The 19810-nt window shown below is 43.7% G+C and overlaps 1 protein-coding gene and 1 non-coding gene across 2 annotated transcripts in view; both read right to left on the bottom strand.

Moving 5' to 3' along the window:
* Positions 1–1618: 1618 nt before the first annotated feature.
* On the bottom strand, positions 1619–1690 carry TRNAC-ACA (transfer RNA cysteine (anticodon ACA)). The gene has a single exon. It is a non-coding gene; the product is annotated as a tRNA-Cys (tRNA).
* A 2509-nt stretch (positions 1691–4199) lies between these two features.
* TSPAN2 (tetraspanin 2) overlaps positions 4200–19810 on the bottom strand; it is a 38990-nt gene continuing 23379 nt past the window's right edge. Inside the window, exons 3-8 of the mRNA XM_052637796.1 lie at positions 14972–15069; positions 13725–13799; positions 12223–12321; positions 10806–10877; positions 7486–7569; positions 4200–4283 (exon numbers count right to left, since the gene is read on the bottom strand). Of these exons, the coding sequence (XP_052493756.1) occupies positions 4218–4283; positions 7486–7569; positions 10806–10877; positions 12223–12321; positions 13725–13799; positions 14972–15069 (494 nt within the window). The 3' untranslated portion in view covers positions 4200–4217. The remainder of the gene's footprint in view (positions 4284–7485; positions 7570–10805; positions 10878–12222; positions 12322–13724; positions 13800–14971; positions 15070–19810) is intronic.

Here is a 19810-nt window from a genome sequence, read left to right as displayed (position 1 = left end):
GCAATACTGGAGTGGGTTGCCATGCCCTCCTCCAGAGGATCTTCCTGACTCAGGGATTGAACCTCTGTCTCCTGTGGCTCCTGCATTGCAGGCAGATTCTTTACTGCTGAGCCACTAGGGAAGCCCATCTTAAAATATACCTTGACACAAATTTGATTTCGATGAGCCCAAACTAAGATGATGTAGTTAAGCAACTAACTTCAAAGGCCTGTTAGTGCTCCCTCCTATGGGTAGGGAAAATGGGGTTGCTGAAATCAAGGGCCTGGTGGTCAAAGAGCATTACAAGGGAGCAATGTGCAATTTTATAGGTTGTATTTTGGACAATAAAGGAGCTACTCTGGGGAAGAGAAATGTAATTTAGGTGAAACAGTATTAATTGAAATAGAACTATATACAATAACTTTGTGAGAGTGTTGTTTTTAAGTCCAGTTCTCACTTCAGTTCAGTTTAGTTCAGTCACTCAGTCGTGTCCAACTCTTTGCGACCCTATGGACTGCAGCGTGCTGGGTTTCCCTGTCCATCACCAACTCCTGCAGCTTTCTCAAACTCATGTTCACCAAGTCGGTGATGCCATCCAACCATCTCATCCTCTGTTGTTTCCTTCTTCTCCTGCCTTCAATCTTTCCCAGCATCAGGGTCTTTTCCTGTGAGTCAGTTCTTCACATCAGGTAGCCAAAGTATTGGAGTTTCAGCTTTAGCATCAGTCCTTCCAATAAGTATTTAGGACTGATTTCCCTTGGTATTGACTGGTTGGATCTCCTTGCAGTCCAAGGGACTCTCAAGAGTCTTCTCCAACACCACAGTTCAAAAGCATCAATTCTTTGGTGCTCAGCTTTCTTTATAGTCCAACTCTCACATCCATACATGACTACTTGAAAAACCATAGCTTTGACTGGACAGAACTTTGTTGACAAAGTAATATCTCTGCTTTTTAACATGCTCTCTAGGCTGGTCATAGCTTTTCTTCCAAGGAGCAAGAGTCTTAATTTCATGGCTATAGCCACTATCTGCAGTGATTTTGGAGCCCAAGAAAATAAAGTCTGTCACTGTTTCCACTGTTTCCCCATCTATTTGTCATGAAGTGATGTGACTGGATGCCAGGATCTTAGTTTTTTGAATGTGGAGTCTTAAAGCAACTTTTTCACTCTCCTCTTTCACTTTCATCAAGAGTCTCTTTAATTCTTCTTAGCTTTTTGCCATAAGGGTGGTGTCATCTGCATATCTGAGGTTATTGATATTTGTCCCGGCAATCTTGATTCCAGCTTGTGCTTCATCTGGCCTGACATTTTGCATGATGTACTCTGCATATAAGTTAAATAGGCAGGGTGACGTCATCCTTGACGTACTCCTTTCACAATTTGGAATCAGTCTGTTGTTCCATGTCCCATTCTAACTGCTGCTTCTTGGCCTGCATACAGATTTCTAAGGAGGCAGGTAAGGTGGTCTGGTATTCCCATCCCTTTAAGAATTTTCCGGTTTGTTGTGATCCATGAAGTGAAGTCACTCAGTCGTGTCCGACTCTTTGTGACCCATTGGACTGTAGCCTACCAGGCTCCTCCCATGGGATTTTCCAGGCAAGAGTACTGGAGTGGGTTGCCATTTCCTTCTCCAGAGGATCTTCCCCACCCAGGGATCGAACCTGGGTCTCCCGCATTGTAGGCAGACGCTTTACCATCTGAGCCACCAGGGAAGTTGTGATCCATGCTGCTGCTGCTGCTGCGTCGCTTCAGTCGTGTCTGACTATGTGTGACCCCATAGACAACAGCCCACCAGGCTCCCCCGCCCCTGCGATTCTCCAGGCAAGAACACCTGGAAAGTTTACTACTCTTTCCTTTTTTCATCAATTGTTTGGGTTGATTGATATTAATAGTTAGACATTTAGATAAGTTGTATGAAGGTGTGGATAAATGTATAACGGAATTTTAAGATAAATCAAACAAGCAATTGCAGCACATAGAAAATTTAATTTGAAATAACTTAAAATATTTCATCAAGATGATTTGATTCAGTGTCTGGGTACCATACATTTAAGAAAATGTTTGGGTCTGATCTCATATTAGTTCAGGTAAACAAATATAACAAAAAACTTATATATGTGCATATATATTTGTACACATATATGTATACATGTGTTTATATATATACATGTATACATATATTCAAGTTATGCATATATATTCTATATATGTAGAGAGAGTCAAGATATATATGTATATAAGTTTACTCTCACTCAGAGGTTAAATTCTCTACTTTTACTCACGGCACATATTTTAGAAAAATTACTCCCAAAAGTTGCACTTTAATTATATACGGAACAAATCTCTACTCTTCCACTTTTAACTAGACTTCTTTAAGGTTAATTCAGATATGGAATGAAACTCACTTTTGTTGAATCCCAGAGGAATCTGAGCTGGAAGAAACCTAAGTATACCCTGAGGCTTGTTTCTTGTCTTTAGGCAGACAAATGAAGTAAAGCCACCAAGAGAGATGGACTGATTGTTCTTTACTTTCAGAGCTCTATTTCTCAACTACCAGCACAGAAACATTTATTTCATGAAGTGATTTTCTTAAAACAATCTTTTTGTTACCTATGGACACAGCGAAGTAACTATGCACAATTAAATTTTTAGCTTGACTCCAACTGGACTTTCTTTCTAGAAATCTTCTTCCATGGTTATTAGCAGTAGCAAGTATGGCAGGAGAAACACAGTTCTCCAAGGGAGTGAGATTATTTCAAATGGATAGGCCTTTTCAGCAAAATGTTTTGTGAAAGTTTCTTGAAGTGTACACTTTCCTTTAGTGCAGACCCAAAGACTTGTGTTCTCACACGAGTATAAACTTAATTGGGGGTTTCAAAAGTCCCCCATACTTTCATTTTTGTATGGCCTTTTAAAATGTAAATTAAAAAAAAATCTATGTTTTACTAGATGCAGCAAGTTGTTAAAAATGGACATACATGTCAATTTAGATTATAAATTTGGGATTACAGTGAAGCATCAAGACCCTAAAGAACACAAACATTTTATTTTTATAAAGAGACTTGCACAGAAGGAACATGTTTCTGTTGTGTGTGTATTTTTATTTCCTTAGCTTGTCTCTGTTGTGTGCACAAAACTAGGAGTGGATGTTTTCCTTTATTTTGGTTTAGCTAAGGATGCTCATGATATAATCTATTTTAAGTGGTGAAAACTTGTAGTTCTTAATCTATAAAGAAGAATTCTCTAGGTGAATAAATAAGAAAAATACAAAAATTAGGAAAATATGTAAACTCAAGTTACGAGGTATTTCAAAGATACAGTGCCAGTAAAAATTTTCTTTCCCACAATTTGCAACTGCCAGATCTCTTGCTTTAGTCTTTCTATGCTTCCATCTGAAGAAACATAGAAAAGTTTGAGATCAAAGCCCTTTTGTGGATGTGAGGGTGGCAGTGGTTCAGAGAAGAGTCAGAAAAGGAAAGTAATAAAGCAATATTTAAATGTCTTTATATAAGAACAAAAATATTTCCTTAAAAGGTTGTTAAAAGGTTTTCCTTTTAGTCCTGAAAGCACTCAATTTTATAGAGCATGTAATTGTCTGTGTGACACTCTTTCCAGAGTGAAGTTTTTTTTTAATACTAGGAAAGTATGACTTATTCAAGTTAGATTTTCCACACTATATTTAGTTTTACAGGTGTATTTAATCCTAAATTCTGGGGAGATTACATATATAAAAAAAATCCCAGGAAACCCTTACACCTAACCCAGACACAGTCGCTTTTACCCCTGCACCATGATCTCTCAATTTCTGTGGCTTATTGCTTCCATAAGTTAGAAATCCCTGAATTCTCTGTATCTTACTTTCTATGGCTAGTGTCTGAGAAACTGACTTACTATCATTTGTCTTTTAAACAGCCAAGTTTCTTTTTTCAAAGCTTTTTGATCTTTTTCTTAGAGTTAAACGTGCTCACATACCAAGATTCAGGAATTCCCAGCAACCAGATTTCATTATGCATATACCAGAAACACACAGATCACACATGAACATGCTCTCAGTCAGCATACATAGGCATTCATTAAAGGTACAAACCAGTCTTGAGCCAAACACACATACATGTGCAAATGTACAATTAACAGCAAATTATTTTAGATCCTAATGTCCTTTGAATATTAAAATGAGCCAGGAGACAGCCCCTGTGACATCTGTATACTCTAGATTACACTTTTCATGTAGAAGTAGCTTCATATCACATCTCGTGAATTTCGTATCGCACAGCAAAGGACCATGCTGAATACCATGCCAAAGATCTGAAACAGAAGAAACCACTTGTTAATGACTTTCAAATGATGAAAATTGATTTTTAAAAAAAGGCCAGCAAACTGCCTGCATGTTTAACTCAAGTTAACAAGTAATTATAGCCAATAATTACTGGTTATAAGTGGCACTTTTATGTGTGATACATAATTATGGCTACTGGCTAAGACTTCCATTAACTGCTTAAAATACATTCCTCTTTTATTATTGTTTTAAAAATAACAAGACTCTGCTCTAAGAAAAGGCATCTATTTCTAGCTTATAAGACTGTTCTTAATAATTATAAAAGACTTAATACACTACTGGTTTCAGAATTTTATATTTCAGGTTAACCCCAGATCTCATTTTTATTTTTACTTTGGAAAATGTGTTTGTGGTAACCATTTGTTGTTTAAATACACTTGTGGTCTAAATAGTTTTCTATTGCTGGCAAAGCTTTGAATTTTTGCAACACGGACCACATATTAAAAAATGGAGCATCTTGGGACGTTCCTCGTAATCCAGTGGTTGATACTCCAGGCTTCCACTGCAGGGCGTGTGGATTCATTCCCTGATCTGAGAACTATGATTAAGACCCTGCATGCCATGCAGCATGGCAAAAAAAACAACAAACCAAAAACCACTGATTCATTCAAAAAGTGGAGCATCTCTTCATTTCCAGTCCATTTTTAAGTGCAAATGATTCTTAATAAAGCATCATTATTTATCTCAACAGTTTCACCAAAGCATAAACTGGGGTGTTTGAAGTATGGCATTACTGATATCTTTTTTGTCTTGGATAATTCTCTGGGAAGCTAAATATCTGGCAAAATCAATAGCTACTTAAATGGTTTGAACAGAAGGATGCCAAAAAATCATTTTTGTCTTCAATAACTTCTACAATTTTGTAGAGTCTATGAAACGCTATGTGTAGATGTGATTTTATAAACTGCTACCAATGTTTGTTCAAAGAAATTAGTGTCATAACTCTGACTCTCTCCCCAATCTCATCCTACATCAGACTAAGACCTATAAATGCTGGATTTAAAAAGGCAAATGTTAAAAATAAATAAATCAATAAAAAGGCAACTGTTATCAGTTTTTGGAAGGGAAAAGATAGGGAATAACCGGGATCGGGACTCCAAGCTTCTGACTGACAGAATTCAGCACTAGGATATGGCCGGGGAGACACCTAATGGCCATTTTGTTAACTGATTACATGGTAAAACTTACCTTATGAAGAAAAGAATTAGAGAAGGAACTTTAGGGGTGCTGAATCAAGATGGCCAACAGAGGGCATTCCCCCTTTTCCAAGGTTGTGAGGCTGGGTGCAACCCCTACTTAAGCCACACTGTACCCTCAGAGAGGGTACAGTCTCCCCTGCCACTGTCGTGAGCCAGGGGTGACCACTTTCAGAATGCACAGTCCTTGAGACTGTAAAATTGTTGGCAGGGTCTATCTGATACTTCTGTAAATGCAGATCTTTTTCAAATCTTCTGACTCAGAACTGTCCTTGGGAAGCCACAGACTAGTCATCAGGCTAGCGCCAGGGTGGGTGGGGAGGGCCCTGGGAGAAGTCCCCAGTTAGGGATGTCCTCAGCATAGTATTTTCACCCATTGCCCTAGGCCTCTGTGCTCTAAATACAAGAAAGGAGCAGAGATGACTGTGTGTCCCCTGAGAACTGCCAATTCATTAATTTCCTCACAATTCCCTTGCCCTTGCCTTAGCTTAGACCATGAATTACCCTACATAGGAGGACTAGAGGGTAAGTCTATCTTGTCTGCTCAGCTGTTCAGTCATGCCTGACTCTTTGTGACCCTATGGCCCACCAGGCTCCTCTGTCCATGGGATTTTCCAGGCAAGACTACTGGAGTGGGTTGCCATTTCCTCCTCCAAGGGATCTTCCTGACCCACGGATTGAACCCACATCTCCTGTGTCTCCTGCATTTACCTTCTTTACCACTGAGCCACCTGGGAAGCCTGTCTATCTTGAAGTGAAAGTGAAAGTAGCTCAGCCGTGTCCAACTCCTTGAGACCCCATGGACTGTATAGTCTATGGAATTCTCCAGGCCAGAATACTGGAGTGGGTAGCCTTTCCTTTCTCCAGGGGATCTTTCCAACCCAGGGATCGAACCAGGGTCTCCCGCATTGCAGGCAGATTCTTCACCAGCTGAGCTCCCGGGGAGGCCCCAAGTCTATCCTAGCATTAGCTATTACTCAACCCCTGGACAGTGGAAATCACCTCTTTAGGGGCTTACCTAAATCTTACTTCCCTCCAACTTTATCTTCTACATTGAACTACATGTCCTTCCAAACCTGGGTGGCTCCCCTCTACCTGAAAGGATTAAACCCGACCTATCAAAAAGTAACACAAAGAACTCAATTATGTGGACCCTCCTAAACCATTCCAGTGTCATCTCTTGCTACACATACCATAGCTTTCTGACCCTATTGACTCTTGTACATTCTTCTTTTGGGCTCTAGAGGTACTGAGCTATTTGCCGGTGCATGGGTGCACTATGCTTCAATTCACACTTCTATACATGCTTTGCCTGGGTCCTGGGTTTGGGAACACTCATTACATGCAGATCTAGCATTTATCGACTGCTGCATTCCAGACACTTCATATGAATTAATTTCTAATTTTTCTTTACATCTATTATCCCACTTAATCTTCACAACAATTTTATGAGGTTGGTATATTAAGATCCCCATTCTGCAGATGAAGGAATTAAGACATAGAGAAATTAAGAAAACTTCCAGTGACCCCAGGGCTTGTAAGTAGTGCAGCTAGCAGTTGAATCCAGGGAGTGGGATGCCAGAGATCACATTGTTAATCAGCACATGGTGCTGCCTCTGAAGATCATAGGTGAGAGAGTTTAACCTATGTCATCTTCAATTTCTAACAAAGGAAGAGACTCGGAATTAAAAATCACTTGTCTAGTTTAAGCTTGATGGCCTTAAAATGGGGAGCTATTGCAACGATAAACTCAAAGTCATAATTCGTTTAAAATGGAGATTTGTATCACATTTTTAGAGAATTAAGTATTGATGGATCTAATTAGCTTTGTTCTTAGATATCCTGTCAAAAAGTCTTTGTCTTTTATGAGAAACCTCTCTGAAGACACTGCCACATCACACTTGAAGAGAAGTAAGATGCAAAGGTTCAAAGGGTTCTTAGGGGTCAAAGAAGGTACATTCTAGAACTTTCTCACCGTGAGACCTGCGATTCCAATACCGACAATTCCGATGAGCTGGAGCTTAACACTGATTATGCTCTCAATTTCATCAATGCAATTCTGTTTTGGAAAAGAAAAGGTCAGGAATAACAACTGATGGTATGTCTGAATCATCCAATTCCAACCCATGCCTGTGAGAGCTGACCCATGCCAGCTTCTGGTCATATTTAAACCATTCCCCCTAGGCACTTAAAACCTCCTTTAGGTTCTGATAAACTGGGAGAAAAACCTAAGCTGGGAGAAAAAAAATAATACCCTCCTTTTGGTGGAATTTTCCTATTTAGGCCAATGGCTGCTTCAAAGCCCTGAAACCTAGCTGGAGGAAGCTATTCTGGAACATGAGGCATTTAAAAATTTGCAGCCTCTCCTTCCTTTCAGCAAATAAAAAATAAGTAAAATACACCTGGAATAATAGCCCCTTGTTTTGCGTTGCCATTTATAGTTTAAATGATTTTATATACTTTAAAAAAATACTTGGTCCAATTCACTATGCAAGGGAGGCATCACCTAGTGGTAGGTATGTAAGTAAGAAGCTATAAAGTCTGTACAGGTTCAAATTTAACAAAGGAAAGCCAAGTGCTGGGGGCTGGAGGACTGTTTTCTTCTAGGGTGGCTGAGATGGATGGCCTTATTCTTCCATCTGTGTCCCACAGAGACTGGGCAGGGCAGGTCCAAAGAAACTTCACAGATGGGGGAGTATTGGACAGGGGCAGAATAGATCACTTGTATAATAATTGTAATTACTTTCTCCAACTTCTGTTTGGTCCTCTTAAATACAGAGGTATTCTTGTAACCCAAATTTGCCCTTCGGCTGCCCAGGTCCTTTTTCTTGTCAGTGATGAGCTCTCTCTGATACTTGCATAAGCTATATGAAACTCTTACCACTATCCTCACATCTCCTATCATACTTCATTCATTCATGGTTAAATCATTCAACAAACATTTCTCAGCATCTGCCTTACATGCCATGTCACTGGAATGGCATGGTAGATTTGGAGAAAATAAGACATGGTTTCTTTCACTGTCAGGGAGCTAATAGTTTAGAGAAGGCCATACACTCACAAAAACAATTACATTGCATTCTGGTAAAAGTTCGAGAACCACTGCTTTAGATAATGACTCGTTTACTTACTGGAGTCAAGCCATAGAAATTCTTCCAACTTTCCTCACTGGCACCTATAAACTTACACACCCCATTCATCCAGTGCCAGGTACTGCTCTCTGCAGGGAGCAGGCAAGGCACACTGCTTCTTGTCACTGACCTTCTCTGTGGAAAGTTAACCCCTTTACTGACTCTGGATCTTATTCTCTCCTTTCTTCTGGAAGGTCATACTGCCACTCATCTCCCTTCCTTCCTACACATTCAGCCTCGCCTTCTCCACTGACACTGTCACTTATCATGTAACACCATGCACATGATCTGCAGTCTAAAGCAAAAGTCCCCTCTAACAGTGTCCTCCAGCTCTGCCTGTGTCCCCTTCTTTCCTCCACAGAAAGTTTCTTTCTGTGATAAAGAAACTAAGAGGTAAAGTGAGGCGATAGGATAATGTGAGGACCATGGTACAGGTGCTTCTATAAACATTCTCATCCTTCCTTCCTTCTTTCCCACATGTTCTTGTGCTTTCCCAACTGCTTCACCAAAACTGCGTGGCAAATGTCATTAAGAATCTTCTAAGCATCAAATGCAACACACTATTTCCAGCCTTTATTTCCTTGTCCTCTTCTCAGCATTTGACTTTAGGGACAAGCCACCACCGCCCTCACTCTACAGGAGTGTTGTCTTTGACTTTCCCTCATTCTGACTCCTCCTACACAGTCTCATTCCGGCTGCTTGTCCTCACGTGCGCGCGCTCAGTCACTGAGTTGTGTTCAACTCTTTGTGATTCCGTGGAATGGACTGTAGCCCACCAGGCTGCTCTCTCCATGGAATTTTCCAGTCAAGAATACTGGAGTGGATTCCATTTCTTTCTCCAAGGGATCTTCCTCCTGACCCTAGGATCAAACCCTCATCTCCCATGTCTCCTGCATTTCAGGCAGATTTTTAACTACTGAGCCACCAGGGAAGCCCACTTGTCCTTAGCTTACCCCTTAAACGATAGCACTTTAGCCCACCTCATTCCTTATTCTACATGCTCCCCTGGGCATTTCCATCCACTCCTAGGCTTTAGCTATCACCAGCTTGCTGGATTCTGACACCTGTGTCTTCAGCTCAGATTACCTGCAAACGTCACAGGTACCTAGTGTGCAAACTTGACTGAAACTGAAGCTGTCAACTGCTCCTTTCCCTCTGTTCACCTCTCTTAGTGAGTGAGCCTCTGTCTACCCAGCAGGAGCCCAAAGTCTCAGCTTCTTACCTTCCACTCCCCACCCTCGTCTAGTCAGTCGCCTAGGGCTGCGGGTTCTACCCTGGACGTCTCTGAGTCTGTCACGCCCTCTCCCTCTCCTCTGTCTGTAACTTGCTCTAAGCCCTCATCCTCTCTTACCAGGGAGAAAACAAGTGTCACCTCCATGGCCTCCCTCCATGAATCTCCAGCCTTCTGTTCTACCAGTCACACCCTGTCACCTGAGTGCTTCTTCTACAACGCAAAACCAATTATGTTCATCCTCTACCAAAAGCAACGGCTTCCCTCAAGTTCCAGGTATAAAATCATGCCTTTGCCAGCCTTTCCAAAAATGTCCCTTGCCATTCCCTCTGGGCTCCCTATTCTCTTGCAGTCCTGGAATTTCACACTTTCATGTTTTCTGTTCCTGCTACTTTCAGGACCTGGAATGACCTCCCCTTGTTCAAACTTGGCTCAAGAATCCCATCCATGGTCCAGCTTTCCTGACTCCACCGTGCCTCCACTATATGCTGGGCAGATACTGTACTCTGCACAGCACCAGCTCCCTTGACTAGTCTGTGAGGCCACTGAGACAGGGACCATCTGCTTTTCATCTTAGAGTTTTCAGAGCCTGGCATAGTGCCTGTCGTGTAGCATTTAATAAAGGAAGCATTTATCACTGCCATGACCCCCATGGAAGACACTCATGGGGCAACATTCTTAGAGTGCACACCCCTGGCCTTGGTGAGCTTAATTAATGCCACTCTATTTGCATTATTACTGGCAAGTCAGCACACCATTATTCCCCAGGGTACCAGGAGATTGGGACTCAGCATTGCTTCACTTGTTCTATATAGAATAAAACTGAGGCTAGAAGCCACTGTGAGAGGACCTCCTAGAATCACACCCTCCATCCTGAGGAGAAGAACCATCTTAACACCACACGCAGGATAGGAATCTGGTAGAGAAGCTTACCTTGTGTCCTAGGAGCTCCTTTGGGCAGGTGGGTTGGACCTGTTCAGAGCTTTCTTTTCCACAGCACTGAAACTAGAAAGTCAGAAAAGAGCTTTTAGGGAAGGTAATGAGAGGGCACAGAGGGAGAAGTAGCAGTTACAAGTCTGGGTCTCTCTGTAAAGGACTGGGATTGCTGAGGCCGCAAAACATCTTTGTCACCTGACATTGCAACCCAACAGCCATTCTGGGGAGAGCGTGGTCATATGGTCATGCTGGCAAAGCAGAAAAATGACTTCACCAAAGTGTCTACCTTTAATGACAGGAGGTGACTGAAGGCAAGCCAAACAAGGCAAGAAGCTGAGAGTGCCTGTGTCAATTGCTGTTGTTAGACAGGAGTTGGGTCTTTAGATTTTTCCTTTTGGCTTTGCCGAATGGCTAATGTCTTATGAGCTTCAGGAAAGGCTCATTAACTAAAGAGAGCCCGGAATAGAGAGCAGAAGTGACCACAGAGAACCCCAGGGGCTAAAATACTGCTGTTCAAAGACTGGCCAGCCAACAGATATCCTGCCTTAGGGCTGCCCTTCAAAGACAAAGGAACTTGTGTGCTGTTTGAGGTCCTTGGGGTGGCTGTGGCTGAACAGGATAAATGGTTGGCAACTTCCAGGACAGACCTGTGACATACAAGAACTGGGCTACCTGAAAACACCTGGCCAGGAGCTCACGGCTGCTTCTCTGCATCACAGTGGCTGAGAAGTCAGGACACCATTGGCCTGGCCCATCTCCCCCGGAAGTCGTTCTCGATTAACCGCTGGCAGCTGAAGAGCACTACACTGACAGCACGTTCCCACAGCACGTCCTGGGAGAAACGGCACATGCCTCCCTCACGTACCCCTTTGTTTCACAACTGGGGGAGCTGAGTGAGGATCAGGGAGGCAAGGAACTTGCTCCAGGTCATGAAGCTGTTCTGCGGCAGAGCTGCAGCTAGAGATAAGCTCTTCTGACATGAAGGTCATGGTTGTTTCTGTTACACCGCAGGGCCACTCTTGACAGAAGCTGGTATTTACTTGGGCAGCTTTGTCTCTCTGGGTGCATGTCCAGACCTCCTCTTGTCGACTCTGTGTTAGACCTTTTTCTCTTCTAGATTCTACATATAATGCAAACGGTGACTCCCATGAAGGCAGAAATACAATGCTGCTGCCTGGCTTCACTCAATTTATTCTTATTTTTAATCTAGGTGATTAGAGAGAACCTAGCTGTGCATAATATTTGTTGCTGTTCAGTCGCTCAGTCATGGCCAATGGTTTGGGACCCCATGGCCTGCAGCACGCCAGGCTTCCCTGTCTTTCACTATCTCCCTGAGTTTGCTGAAACTCACGTCCATTAAGTTGGTGACTCAGTAATCTTTAGAAGATGAAATTTGAAGGAAGAAGCCCCTTACCGTTGAGTGGAAGGTGGTGAGAGTCCCATTCCCCTTTTCCTTGTCTCTAAGGTAATCATTATAAGCTTCTTCATACATGGTCTGAACATGTCGTATTGCCTGAAAAAAATATCAGGAAAACAAAGGGACATGAGTGGGAAGTTTCAAATGTCCTCCTTTCCTCAAGAAAAAAGCCCTCTTCCCCATCCTTCAAGAATATGGCCTTTCCATGTGTTTATTTGGACTTGAGGGTAATTCTGCATATATGGACCAGATTACAGGTTCTAGAATTTCTAAGATGCTTCTGATGGAAGATAGACTAACCAAAAATAATTTTCACAGAATAGAAAGATTTCTTAGAGTGGAGGTTCTCAGCCCTGAATGGACAGCAGCAAAAACGGAACCCCAGGTTCCTGGGCCCCACCCAGGTGATTCTGATGCGAAGCCAGGGTAGAAACCTATGCATTCTTGGGACTCTCTTGGTAACAAGTACTCAAATATTTTCATGACATGGTTTAAAAGGTGTTCATGACCAAGGAAAACTGTTTCAGCATTTAAATACCATAGAAAATGCAGAGAATGCCTTTTCTAGTGTAACCACATGTAACCCCCAAATCCATAAGCTCTTAAGAAGTCATAAGATCCAATTCCTCCAACTTACATATTTGAGGTTAAAGGAATTTGAGTAAACTCCAGGAGGTGGTGAAGGACAGAGAAGCCTGGTGTGCTACAGTCCATGGGGTCCCAAGAGAGTTGGACATGACTTAGCAACTGAACAACAACAACTTCAGAAAAATTCCAGAGGAGGTGATATTTACTCATTCTATATATTTACCATTTTAAAAATCTAAAATAAATTCATAAACAGATTTGATAGCATGTGAATTTACATGAAATACAGCAAAACTTAAGATTCCATTCTTCCTCCTCTTCCATTTCACTCCTCTTTGCATGTTTAAGCCTAAAAAGTTCCCTTCGTCTGTTGGTTCTTTTGATAACCTCTCCTGCACACCTACAGTTGGAGCACAAATCTGAACTGGCTTCATGGGCACCCAGAAGGCAGACTGTAGTCTTTGAGGTTGACCTGTCCTCTGCCGAGGCCAAACCCCTAAGAACAAAGGACAGGTGAACAGGGATGCGAATGTGTGTTCTCCCCCATCCCTACTTCTCACACCTGTAATCTAGCTCCTCCCACATTCCAAACGGATCACCTTAGAGATCCTTTTGTTACAAAAACCCATAGATTTCCTTCATGTATCTAATGAAAGCAATTAACTACCTCCCCAGGAATATATGTGCACTTACATGTATGCACACACACACACACACACACACACACACACACACACACGCCTGCTTAAGTCTGTACCACATTTCTGGTTAAAAATTCTGCATAAAAGATAATTCTGGGGGTTATTTGGCTTTGGAATGTCACTGTGGTTGTCAATATTCTCACGTCTTTTGCCATAAAGAGAACATTTTTAACCATCATTAAAGAACATTTATAAGTAACATTTACTTACTACATCCTTGCCTATGAAAGCAAATACTCCAGTGGTTATTTCAGCAGCAAATATCACCAATAGGCAGGTAAAAAACTGTAAAGGAGAGAAAATACTAACTTCATTAATTCAATAACCTTTTCAATTTATTTAACTTCTTAAATTCTAATTCCATTTGAAAAACACAGTTATTAGTTTGAACAGAAATATTACAGAAGGAAGCATCTGATCCCTTGGTCCACTTGCAGTTTGTTCACTCAGTAATTCATTCAGCAATCGTTTATTGAGCATTTGCTCTGGGGCAGGAACTGCCCTGGGCACTGGGTATACAGTGGTGAATAAGATAAGATCTCAGTGTCTCTGCTCTTCTGGACATAATATTAATAATAGAAAGAGCAGGAAATGATGAATGAGTAAGTAATAGAAGAGTAAGATCATTTCAGAGTGATATAGAAATCCCACCACCTAGAACAGTGCCTGGCACCCGTATGTTCAGTGACTGCTTGATGAACAAAAGAGGTTCTATAAAGATATAAAATCAGACCAGGAGACAGAGAGTGACTGGAAGTGCTGGATTTGGGGAGGAGGCGACCTGAGACCGCATGCTCTAGATGGATTCTCTGAGGAGGAGGGAGTGGAGGTGAAGGGTGTCCTTCCGGACAGATTTCTGCTCTCATCTCGTGGGTCTGCTCTGATTAAACTAAGTTCAGTGATAAACAAGACAAAAGATGCTCCCCAACAGGGGAGAAAGAAAGAGTGGAGAACTGAGGAAGTGAGTTAGAAACCTTACATGGCAAGAGACCAGGAGAAGTGGCCACAGTTCAAACATCAAAGATTGCAGAGAGCAAGGAGAGGCCGCCTAATAAACCTGCTGTTTCTGATGCCTCGTGGAGAGATACAAAAACCTCCTTCCTGTTCCTCTTTTTCCTTTGGTCACACTGGCATTGGATGGATAGCAGTTAACTGCAGTTTTCCCTTTTTTTTTTTTTTTTAAACAGAGGCTGCTTGTTAAAACAACCACAAGAGGGATGTTGGCTTAAATTATTGATCTCAAACAGCAGTACTTTTCTTGTAGATAACAGTGTTTCCCTGACTACAGGAATCTTGTAGCTGCTTCAGTCACTGTGAGGTATCATCAGTCACTTTTCCTCCCCAAACATCTTTACACTAAGGAACTAATTTTTTTTTTTTTTATGCTTTCCGTAGACATAGGGACAAAGATAATGCCCAGTTCCAGGCCAAGTCCCTCCCCATCTCTCCCGACTTACAGATCCAAGAACACACTGAGACTCCCTCGTGGCTCCACAGCACCCGAAGAAGCCCACGGCCATCATCAGGGCCCCTGCTCCAACCAGCACATAGAGCCCTGTGGGCAGAGGACAGAGAAGATGCTGACCAGGCAGGACGCGCTCTCTCCCCAGCACCAATGCTGCCAGCCTGGCCTCCGTCACCACCACCCCAGACATCCTGCCTGGCAGAGCCTTCAGTTGTTAATACGATAAAGGTTAACCCTTGGGGAGTGCTTCCCGCTGAGCGCTTCCAACACCTGCACAAGGATCCTGAGAGGGAGGGGGGTGGGGCGGGCTATTGTAATCCCCAGGGAACAAAGAAAGCTTGTGTTTACAGAGATGAAGGAAGCCGCTCAGGGCCACACAACGAGCAAAGACTGGCCGGTGCATCTGTTCCACAACGCTCAGTCACCTCCAAGTGCCTCCTATCTGGCTGGCACTGTACCTTCCAGCCTCCACTACGCCTGTGAAGTGAGTGTTAGTGCCATTCATAGAAACTGGTAACACTGAATCCAAGGGTGGTGAGGAGCCAGTGCCAGAGCTTGGACAAGAACCCACATCTTCCTAGGAGCCTGTGGTCTCTCGTGGCACTCTGGAATTAGTAGCTGTCCCCACCTTGTGAGAGGCCCTGAGGACAAAGTGTCTGGGAGGGGAGAGGGCTGTTGATCTGCCCAGGCAGAGACAGGGAAGCAGGGAGGAGGTGGGACAGAAGAGGGAGGCTTTTAATTAAGGAGAGGGGTGGAAGACACAGTGATGAGGCAGTAAGGCTCTGTGTGAATGATAAACTTTACAGGGCAACACCACATACACAGGACACATGCTAGGTTATACATGTCACAAGAAAAAAGCTGGTGAGGGGAGGTGATAAGGTAATATGCACCAACAGTATTATTGTTAATAGACTTAGCTACATTTGCTTTAAGGGCTTCTTTTCTCCAGGAACTATTCTAAGCACTTGGCACAAATTTATTCATTTAATCTTCATGAAGCAGGTACCATTATTATCTTCATCATTCTTTTTTCTTTTTTTTTTTTTTTAGGCAGAGGAGCTGGGTCCCCAAAGTTAAGTGATTTGCCCAAGATCATAGAGGTGGGATAAAAATACCCATCTGCCTCTAAAGCCAGCTCATGGCCATCAGCCCATCCTGCCTCCCCAGCAATAACAGTGGCCTCAATTTGAGTGATAATTGTGCTCAGTTCTAAAGTCAAACCACAGGAACAGCTGTTCTCACAGAGAAAGAAAAGGGCAGAAATGTTCCCGTTGTGAGGGAAAGAAGGGCAAGCCAGGTTCTGACTTCCTCTTCTGATCCTGAGATAAGTTAGAACACGATACGGGGTCTGGAACTTGGCTTGCTTAGAATCCCATGCCCATTGCCTCAACTCTATTTTCTGCATTTTATTCATGTGAGTCACCTGGAAACCACGCCCATCCATGAGGGCACGGGGAGTTGGCACGCCACCCCTATGGGGAAACCCTGAGGCTGGCCTGCAGGGCGCCTCTGGGGCCCCTCTGGGTGCTGACGCTGGTTTGTGGGCAGACCTCGCTCTTCCCTGATGAGAGCTGAGCAGCAGGCCTGCCGCCTCCTGCACCACCCAGGCTGTTTTCGGCCCCTTTCAGAGTTGGGGAAGCCCTGTTCTTCCAAGGTCCCGAGACAGGTATTTATGTATTTCCTGCTAGGCAGGCTCAGCCACTTCCTCCTTTTTCCTTTTCCCTAAAAAAATAATTTCATGGAGAATGGATGTCGTAATGAGAGAAATGAACACATATTAAAAATAATACTACTGTTGGCCCCACTGCCTAAATACCTTATTGTTCTAAAGAATTTCTTCACTTTTCAAAGCTCTTTTATTTCCGCCTCCTCAAAGCAGTAAGTAAGGCAAGTATTTTACATATTTCTATTTCTATAATGGGGGTCAGGGCAGCAAGAGGGCTCCAGGCAGGACACACAGGCCCGAAGCCCTGATTCCACCCCACTGAAACTGATCCCTCACAGAACATTTCCTGGTTGGGCCACCTTATTGGATGGATTTCCTGCTTACGATGTCCATTGCCTCTTCACTGCTTCACAATACTGTCTACAGATCCTGCGTGGAGTCACAGCCTAGAGACGGGACCCCCTGGGATCCTTATCCATCCTACACTCCAGTCACATAGGAATTCATCATGGTGAAACTCAGCCTGCGGGTTCCCATATATGTCTTTCTCATCTATAGATGTTAAATCCTTGAACAAACGTTATTCACCCTACCTAGAATACGCCAGGAATAAGACAGAATTCCCAGTCAGTGTTTGTTGGATACGAGGATAAAGGGAGGGCAGATCAAATCGGAAATTTTGGATGGACTGTCTACCATCACCTATCTTTGCTTAGAGATACATGCTGGGGCTACATTTCAACAAGCATCCAAGAAGCCACCACATGGCTGGGCTCTCCTGAGTCAGGCAGATGAGGACTGGCTGCACAGCCTGCAGAAAGGCTCCTGAGAGTGTGCAGCCTAGGAGGGAGGGGTGCTCTTGAGGAGGCTCGGGTACAGTGGACAGAGGCACCTGCGTCTGAGGAGGACAGAGCTGCTCCCCACTGTGAACAAGCTCACTCAGCCCCTTGGCCTTCTGAAATAAGAGCTCCCTTAGAAAATGTGCTTATTTGTACAATATTCCATTCTTCCAGTGGTAAAGAATCTGCCTGCTGATGCAGGAGATGTGGGAGACGTGGGTTCAAGCCCTGGGTCAGGAAGGTTCCCCTGGAGTAGGAAATGGCAACCCACTCTAGTATTCTTGCCTGGAGAATCCCATTGACAGAGGAATCTGGTGGGCTACAGTCCATGGGGTGTCAAAGAGTCGGACACGACTGAGCACATACACATACCCCATACTCCATTCTTAGGCTATCAGAATCACAGAGCTCAGAGCAAACACCCTGAAACTAACCCAGCAGCTCCAGTTCCCGAGGCCTCTCCCTGGCAAACCTCTCCCCAGCACACCTCCTGTGCATGTGTGGCCACAGGACTCAGCCCCATGCCAAACGAGCACTGCTGGTTGGAGTTGATGTGAAAATCAGACGAAATTCTACTTGTGGCAAAGGTCTTGGGCCTGCTGAATCCAGTTTCAAATCTGGCTGTAATACTCTGCACACCATGGGGCCACTTGTAGCTTCCAAGGACACCTTATCCTTTTTCTGATCTGGCCCTCAAAACACAGCTGTTGAATGGATAGACTGATTGGCAGGCATACTTTAACTCCAAGATGCTTTCTGTAAGTCAGGAAGATCCGCTGGCGAAGGGATAGGCTACCCACTCCAGTATTCTTGGGCTTCACTTGTGGCTCAGCTGGTAAAGAATCTGCCTGCAATGCAGGGAGACCTGGGTTCAGTCTCTGGGTTGGGAAGATGCCCTGGAGAAGGGAAAGGCTACTCACTCCAGTATTCTGGCCTGGAGAATTTCATGGACTACATAGTCCATGGGGTTGCAAAGAGTCGAACATGACTGAGCGACTTTCACTCACTTTCTGAGTGTGGGAGCCCTTTTGCTCCCACAGCAGCTTTGTGACAAGGGGATAACCTATACCCAATCCCCTATGCTTCCCGAGTACTGTTTCCCTTAGTTTGAGAAAGAGAAAACATTTTGATATTGGATTTTTAGCATTAACCGCTGGGCCTTGCCATGCCAATGATCTCCAGGTGACATGCTACCACCAATTTCCTGATCATCCCATCACTTGTCTCTGGTTTCAGATCCTTATTTCTAAGCTGGAAGCATCACTCCAAGTAATACAGAAAGGAGACAGTGACCTCCTAAAAGCCTTGTCTAAGTCAACTCATTTTTAAATGGCTCACCATTTAGGGACTGAATAGTGGCATGGTCATCAATTTCAGTGACCTTTCGGCAGCAGATGATTTTACATATCCATCTAACGACCGTTTTTCATCTAAAAATATTTTTCTCTGCTTCTGTGCAACTTTCCCTCCCTCCTAGCTTGTTATGGACACACACAATTATATATGAATTTAGAATACTGGATGGGACTTAATTTATGGAGAAAGTTAGGACTTGTGTGCTCAGTTGCTCAGCTGTGTCCGACTCTTTAAGACCCCATGGACTGTAGTCTGCCAGGCTCCTCGGTTCATGGGATTCTCCAGGCGAGAATACGGGAGTGGGTTGCCATTTCCTTCTCCAGGGGATCTTCCTGACCCAGGGATGGAACTTGTCTCCTGAATCAGCAGGCGGATTTTTTTTAATCACTGAGCCACTTGGAAAGCTGGGTAAGGACTTGCGTCCTCGCTAAAAAACAATAGCAGCTGTTAGTTATTGAGTGCTCTTGTGGGAGTTTAACATGCCTGAGTCATGGAGTCATTCAACACTAAGAGTGACCACCACCACTCCTGGGCCTCAGGGGCTCTGAGTCTGTACTGTGCCCCTGACGGGCTTTATCTCAGGAGCCTGGCGCCTGAGCAGCCTCGGTGCTGTCAGCTAGTCTCTCGCCCTGACTATGTGGCATCTAAACCACTGCAATATCTCCCCTTCTCCTACTCTCCCAGCAGCTGTGCCGCCCGCAAGCTGACTCCTCCCTTGGCCTGCCCTGCAGTAAGAACAGCCGTGAATACTTATTGAGGGCTCACTGCACGAAAGTACCTTCATAGGTTAAATCATCTCATGCGCACATCAGCCCTGTGGGGTATGTAGAAGTGGTATTCATATTTCAGAGGCGAGGAATCTGAGGCACAGAGAGGTAACTTACCGAAGATCGCACAGCTAGTAAGGCTCGAAATGAACCAAACCCGGGACTCTACTCCAAAGTGCGTGCCCTAACTCCTATGCTAC

The sequence above is a fragment of the Budorcas taxicolor genome, chromosome 3, assembly GCF_023091745.1.
Source record: "Budorcas taxicolor isolate Tak-1 chromosome 3, Takin1.1, whole genome shotgun sequence".
NCBI classification, from domain to species: Eukaryota; Metazoa; Chordata; class Mammalia; order Artiodactyla; family Bovidae; genus Budorcas; species Budorcas taxicolor.
The sequence above is the reverse complement of the archived record's forward strand: the minus strand, read 5'-3'. Positions and strand labels throughout refer to the sequence as shown.